Genomic DNA, 7390 nt, shown 5'->3' on the forward strand with positions numbered 1-7390 from the left:
AAACAATTGCATGTTGGAGTCTCGAGGTCTGGAATGAAGCAGGGTTGTCTTGCTCGGGAAGGGCCATGGGGCTGCAGCTCAGCCAGCACGTTCCTCAGCTGTGGCCAGGGAACATGTTGGCATGGTGTCACTTCACCTCTGCTCCAAGGATTTGCTCCTGAAAAAGCCATGGAGAAGGGGGAAGACTCTGGGTGGTCTCATTTCCATTTAAATCGCTGTTTTCCTTGCACTGGCACCAGCCCTGCCTTGAGGTTTGTGTGCAGAGCTGAGCTTCAAAACCCAGAACCTGATGGATTCTCTCTGTACCTGATACCAGGTCCTATGCCAAAGGAGAAAATACATCCCAGCATTGGAGAAAAATGAGAAAACAGGAGGGTGGGGGATATAATGAGTTGTTTCTCTGGAGATTTTAATGTGGTGCTGGTGTGCTGTGTTTGGGGCAGGTAGAGAAATAGGAGTTCTCATAGGAGGAAGGTGTGTGGTTTCCTCAGACCAGCCTCTCAGTGCAACACTTGAAGGGAAAAAGGGATTGGTTTTTCCCTTGGCTTTTTTTTTTTTTTTTTCTCCCATTGGTGCTAAAGACTTCTGCCTGTGCCTGGCTGACTAGTGCCAGGACTGGAGATTCACCTGCAAGGAACTGGGAAGTTCCAAGTTATAATTGCAAGCCTTCTGGCTGTTTTCCTCCAGCTCTGCCTGCCAGAGGGATGTTGCTATATGTGAATATTAGCAATATTTAAATATTGCAATTCCTAAGGCAAAAAAAGTCTGGGGTGAACTGTGCGTGCTCAGAGTATCACCAGCAGATGGGAAGAACCTTTGTTTGTTTGTTTTGATCACGAATTGTAAACTAGTCTCAGGGTTTGGGGGAAATTGTGGCTTCACCATGCCTGGGGTTGTTGGCACTGAGGTTTGGATCTCAGGACCAGGGTGATGCATGCAATGTAAGAAAGCCTCTACACTTCAGTCCCTCAGTCTATTTAAGCCAAGGACCACTGAGTCTTTGGGGAAAAAATACTCTGAAACCATCCTGTTGCTACAGAGTTTTTTTTCGTTTTTTTTTTTAAACCAAATCAAAATTAGGCTTAACATTTGGTTTTTCACTTATTATCTTTATTTTCCCATGATGTCCGTGGTTGTGAGCATCAGAATGTGGGTGTGAGGGTTTTTTTTTTTTTGTTTGGTTTTTGTTGGGTTTTTTCTTTTTCTTTTTTTTTTTTTTTTTTAATCTTGTCATTATTTCATGGAGCATTTTTTGATGTCTTGTGAATCACCCACGGCTCATGGATCACAAATGGAAAAATACTCCTCTGGCATGTTTGAACCAGGGAAAGAACCCTGCTGGGGGTGGGAGGGGGGGAAGTCTGCAAACGGGAGAGGGCTGTTGGGTGGTGTCGTTCTCATCATTCATTCTCCATTAAATGGAGACCGAGGTGCAAGGGGAGGGAAGTTTTGCTCAGAAGGGCTGTTTTCAGTGGCAGTGTGGTAACACTTGAGTGTGTATGCCCAGCACACATGATCGTAGCTGGAGAGATGCTGGTTGGACGTGGTGCAGACGGGGCAGGAGCACGTCGGTGGCAGTGTCTTCTCTAGGTGACACCCGGCACAAGCTGTTTGCAGAAAGAGCTTACAGCCCCGGCATCACTCACCTGGCCTCTCTTCTCCTTTCCCATGCAGGAGGGAAGCCTGTGGCCCTCGGAAAGCACCGTGTCGGGGACCGGCATAACCGAGGTGAGGGCGCCGCGGGTGCCGCCGCCTGTCCCGCCGTCGCGCTGTGCCGCGGCACCTGACGCCTCTCACCCTCTCTCCTCTCCTCTCCCTTCCAGCAGCAGATCTACACCCCGCGGCCCAGCGAGCGCCTGGCAGTGCCCTCCTTCCTGCAGAGGGACCGCTTCAACCGGTTCCAGCCCACGTACCCGTACCTGCAGCACGAGATCGACCTGCCGCCCACCATCTCGCTGTCGGACGGCGAGGAGCCCCCGCCCTACCAGGGACCCTGCACGCTGCAGCTGCGCGACCCCGAGCAGCAGATGGAGCTCAACAGGGAGTCCGTGCGGGCCCCCCCAAACAGAACCATCTTCGACAGTGACTTGATAGATAACTCCGTGTTCGGGGGGCCGTGCCCCCCCAGCAGTAACTCTGGCATCAGTGCCACCTGCTATGGCAGCAGTGGCAGGATGGAGGGGCCGCCACCGACCTACAGCGAGGTGATCGGCCACTACCCCGGCTCCACCTTCTACCAGCACCAGCAGAACAACAACGGGATGCCCCCCATCTTGGAGGGCAGCAGACTCCATCCCTCACAGATCAATGGCCTTGAGAGCACAACGACCACGACGACGACGACGACGACGGCGTGGAACAAAGAGAAAGAGAAACAAAAAGGGCATCCCTTTTAAAAAAAAAAAAAAAAGAAAAAAAAAAAAGGAAAAAAAAAAAAAAGGAAAAATGGAAAAAAAAAAAAGAGGCAAGAAAGTAAATGAAACACTCTGCACTTCTCATTAAAAGAAAAAGGAGAGAGAGTTGAGGAAGATGAGCAAAGAAAAAAAAAAAAAAAAGAAGCCCTTCCCCATCTCTCCGTGTATAAATATTTACTTGTTATGTCTGGTCTGAATGCACAAGCCTACCAAGCTTGCAAAAACATTTCTTTATTGAGCTGTGTCTAGACGTTTAAAAAGGAAAAAAAATTCAACTGTAGTCTTTTTTTTGTTTGTTTGTTTCTAGTTGGGCTGTGTGTGAATGCTTTTTTTTTTTTGTTTGATTATTTCACTTATCTTTAAAAACAAAATATTTGCACAAAAACCATTTTGTTTAAAGATCTGCAATATAAATATATAAATATATATTAAAAATAAGAGAAAGTGTATGTGTAAGGAGCAGGAGTATTTTTGTATTAGAAGAGGCCTATTCAAAAAAAAAAGTTGTTTTCTGAACTAGAAGAAAAATGGCAATTTTTTGAGTGCCAACTCAAAAAGCATGTATTACATTGTAAAAAAACAAAAAACAAAAAAAAAATCAAAAGCAGGGGTTTAGAGTTATTTATATAAATGTTGAAATTTTGCACTATTTTTTAATATAAATATGTCAGTGCTTGTGTTGGTCAAAGCCTCTATCTTGTCTACCATGAACCTGTTAAGGGATCTATGTGGAAGTGAAGAACAAAGTAGCTGGAAGGGGAGGAGGATCGCTGGAGTGGAGATGCCAGCCCTGGGAGGAGCGGTGAGCGAGACTGCAGCTTATGCAAATCCTTAATTTCCAGAGTCCCAGCGCGTGGCCGCCGACAGCCACGGCTTTTATACATTCCCTACAAAGCAAGAGGAGTTGGTGTGTGTCTGTCTGTCATCCGGTAGGATTATTGGAGTAACAAGGTAAAATGAAAATTCCCTGCTTCCCTCGGTCAGGAGTGACTGAAGCAGGCAAAAATTACTTGATTTTTTTTTTTTTTTTTTTTTTTTTTTTGACAACCTCTAACTTTTTGGAGGGGAGGGTGGTGGGGGTTGAGAATAAACTTCTGTGTCTGAAGGAACAAAAGTGTATTTTGGTTTATTTCTTTCCATGTTCAACTGAAGGGCCCTGTTGGAGCCAAAGCGGTGGTTGTGGAAGTCGATGTGAGGAACTGGTAACCCACTGGCTGCCCTTCAGCTGGGTTTAAATGTCTCATTGAAAGGACAAGGTGGAAAGTGTGGTGGTGGTGAACATCATTTTCATTTTGTTTCAACCTCCCAAACCTCAATTTGGGATAAACGGGCACAGCCGTGTCCCGCGGCGCCGCTGTCCCTGGTTGTCGCTATTTTTTACGTTTGTTATCCAGCTAAAGAGGCACCAGGTACAGTAGATGGAAATGAATCTACTCCTGTGTTGTATTAATTAAAGGCTACAAAAATAACGCTTAAGGCTTTAGAAGCAACCCCCCTTACCTCTTCTGGGACATCCTCCCCCCCAGGTCCCGCTGCCCTCCCGCCGTCGTGCGTGGTTAATTTATCTTGGTTTCGGAAGCGCTTTGTCTTGCTCTGCTCTTGTTTACATTTTCTGTCACCTCGGTGTCTGGTAGGGGCCTCACCCTCGTGGTGAATCTGTAGGTGACTGAGTGAGTGAGTGGGAAACCTGAGAGAGCGAGGGGGAGAAGGCAAAAGGGAAAAATCCCGTTGTGGGTCCCGTCTCTCCGAGCGCGAGGAAGGGTCGGCAGGGAGCCACAGAGAGCGAGGATTTTACAAGGGGGTGTGATTTGTTTTCCTGCAGGATGCTATCTAGTAGAGTGACATAAATGAAAGATATAAAGGCAATAACTATTGTTTTTAAGCAACTTTTTTATTACTTGAAAAAGAAAAAAAAAACCATAACCATGAGAACGGTTTTGAAGTTCTGACCATTTGAACAATATTTATATATATTTTAAAGAAGATGATGAATAGCTGAACTTGAAGTTTGATCATTATTTTTTTGCTTTTTGTTTTTATTTCTGCCTAGAAATAGTCCTGTACCTTCTCAGTACTTCAGACTGCTTTTCCACAGTTCTTGAAATCTTCATAGTTTTACAGTCACATAACCTAAATTTTGATGACCTAAAAAGAAAAAAAAAAGAAAAAAAAAAAAAAAAAAAAGCCACAAAAAATAAAATAATGCAAAGGAATAAATCTAGTTTGTCATGAAAGGTACAATACTGGTGAATTTGTACGAGTTTTTAAAATGTATCTTTCCTTTATGTAACATGTCTATTTAGTGCCTTATTAAACAAACAGTAACCCTCCCTTATTAGAGAGGGGGACACAAAATCATCGTTAGCATTACAAGTAACCAGCGTCTGGTCTCTTGCTCCTTTGGACCTTGCATTCACTTTTCCAGTCCCTTTTTCCCGGAGCAGCTCCCTGTGCCTGGCCACACCTGCTGCTCCCTTGGCCGCTGCTCTGCTCCGACTGTTCTTAGGGAACTTGAACACGTTTTATGCACATTATCCTACCCAGGGAGGTAGGAATCTGTGGTGGATATTGTAAATGAGATACCAACCAAAAGAGAAAGCGAAATATAATATCTACTGCCCTCTTGAGCCAAAATGTGTGAATAGTGTTGTTGGGGTTGGGTGGTTTTTTGTTTTGTTTTGTTTTTTTTTGGGGCGGGGGGGTTGTTCAGTGTTCTGAACTAGTTTTGTTTGCTATTAAAAAAATATGGTTACCTCAGCAGATTTTGGGTGGAATATGCATCACATGTTTAAAACTGAGCAGTGAGTAAAGAGGTGGTGTGGGGACCAGAGGTTGTTAAGATTGTCCTGTCACAGGGTGTCACCTGGCCACCAAACCCCACGGAAAAGTCAGGGAAGTGGGCAGGGGCTGGATAGGCACAGAGGGGTAGTGGGAGAGGGTCTGAAGATGCAGTGCAATTGAACCCAGCTCTCATGCTTGAAAGTCCTCAAAATTTCAACCTATTCTCTTTCCCCCCTATTTTTTTTTCCTCCCTCCCCAATCCTCTCCCAGTGTGAGCTTTTATTTGTCTAGCATCACACCCGGCTCTGCGGCTGAGTGATCAGTTTGTTGAGTTCCTGGGTCCAGTTTCATTTACCTCTTTCTCTAGTTTGGGGAGCTTAATGAGTGTGAAATGGGGTGGCTCATCAACACCAAATTTCTGTTGCAAATGATGCCTTTCAGCCCATCCATGCGCAAACCCCAAGCTGCCACCTTCCCCTGGTCTGCTGCAGCTCCAGTGAGGAGAGCCCCAGGTCCCAGGCAGTGGGTGCAGCTCCTCAGCAGAGCTCAGTTGTTACCTTTTGTCTTTCTTCTGTCCATCCCTCTCTTTGCAGTCCTGAGAACTGTGTATTTCAAGTGCAGATACCAGATCTGGGGCCCAGATCCGCTCCAAGTTCTGAATGGGTGTTTAGAAATAATGGTCTGTTCCTTTTTTTTTTATTATTATTATTATTGTTGTTGTTGTTGTTATTATTATTATTACTACTATTTAATGTTACTTTTTGCCTCGGGGTCCATTTCCTCCCCATTCCCACGTCCCAGATTGCCACCAAGGCAGGGAATTTGCTTTGCACACCCTTGCTGATGCCCCGTTCCCTCTGGCCTTGGTGCAGCTCAGCGGAGAGCGGTGCTAGCGTGTCCTGCAGCTGCCAGCACAGAGATTCAGGCCCCTTAAAAGTGATTTATTTTTAAAGAAATGCAGAAGAATCAAAGCATTGCTAATGCTTAGCAACCTCATGTCCTAGCCTGCCTTTTTGCTCGGAGTTTTAAGTCGCGTTAGCTTTAAAAGGGGTTGTTGCTCTTACAGAGTTTCTTAGCTTACAGTACGGCAACCAGCATCCTTAAAGTGCCCCCAGACCTCACTGGCCTGCAATGGGAACGTGGCTTTGTTGATTCTGGTGGGGTGGAAGGATGGGTTTCCTTTGGGGCTGACACTGGTCAAACACGTGTTCCCTTCACAACCCTTGGTTACACCGGTTTGAAGACTCAGCTTTACTAATCCGGCGTGTTGTTTCCATAAGTGTTACAAAATTCATTCTGTCTCAAGTGGGGTCTAAGGAAATCCAATTGCTTTCTGGAGAATCACCATTTTGTATGCGTATTGAATTATAAAATTGCACTAACTGCTATATTAAAAAAATAAAGAAATCAAAGCCCAATGTTTTTCCTAAGGATTGGGAAAAGAATCAGATGTGTAGCATTAACAGTGCTAGGCCAGAACAGAATGAATTTTAATCTCTTCTGTCTCTGAACTGCTCAGAGATTTTCTGTGTACAACACAAAGCTAAAAAAAAAAAAAAAAAAAAAAAGTTTTCCAGAAACTGCGCTTCAAATTTTTGCTGTACTATAGAAGCTCATGAAGGACAACATTAAAGTCCTAATTTGCCTGCCTTATAGACACATTTCATTGTATTAATATTTTCTTAAACTTCCAGTTGCATTGTGTTGGCTTTGGAGTTTGTTATAGGCAGTCCTGTATCTTGAGTTCTGTTCAATTTAAACTTATGTAAACTATTGACAGCACATGCAATGCAGTACTTATCTATATTTTGCTGTTTTAGTATGAATATGTACTCTGATGCCAATTTACAAAAATCTGTTGTAAACGCTTCTTGTGTACCAGTAACCAATAGTGGCAATTATATGTCATTCTAAAAGCTGCAATACTTATACAATAAATTTTACAATACTTTGGAAAATTTGCCTTCACCTTTTGCTTTGTTGCCCCAAAAAAAAAAAAAAAAAAAAAAAAAAAAAAAAAAAAAATCAGGGTTTGTCAACACAATGTAATTTCAATTTTCCTATTTTCTTCTGGAATGTTGGAAAATGAATCTGCTCAGTTGTGGATATTTGTGTGGGTTCCCCCTTCCTCGTTCTGAACCACGGCCCCACCTCTGTATTGCCGCCCGTGTTGTCCCCGTGGAGCTGTAGCTGGT

At 44.1% G+C, this 7390-nt stretch overlaps 1 protein-coding gene across 4 annotated transcripts in view; it reads left to right on the forward strand.

Annotated features, from left to right (window-relative positions):
- PMEPA1 (prostate transmembrane protein, androgen induced 1) overlaps positions 1-7153 on the forward strand; it is a 273819-nt gene extending 266666 nt beyond the window's left edge. For 3 of the 4 annotated variants that reach the window (XM_053958672.1, XM_053958668.1, XM_053958671.1), the window contains 2 exons: positions 1675-1728; positions 1824-7153. In XM_053958672.1, the coding sequence (XP_053814647.1) occupies positions 1675-1728; positions 1824-2396 (627 nt within the window). In that variant the 3' untranslated portion in view covers positions 2397-7153. The remainder of the gene's footprint in view (positions 1-1674; positions 1729-1823) is intronic. The other variant, XM_053958669.1, reaches the window with a different exon arrangement.
- The last annotated feature ends 237 nt before the right edge of the window (positions 7154-7390 follow it).

Source organism: Vidua chalybeata, chromosome 17 (genome assembly GCF_026979565.1).
Source record: "Vidua chalybeata isolate OUT-0048 chromosome 17, bVidCha1 merged haplotype, whole genome shotgun sequence".
Classification (NCBI taxonomy): domain Eukaryota; kingdom Metazoa; phylum Chordata; class Aves; order Passeriformes; family Viduidae; genus Vidua; species Vidua chalybeata.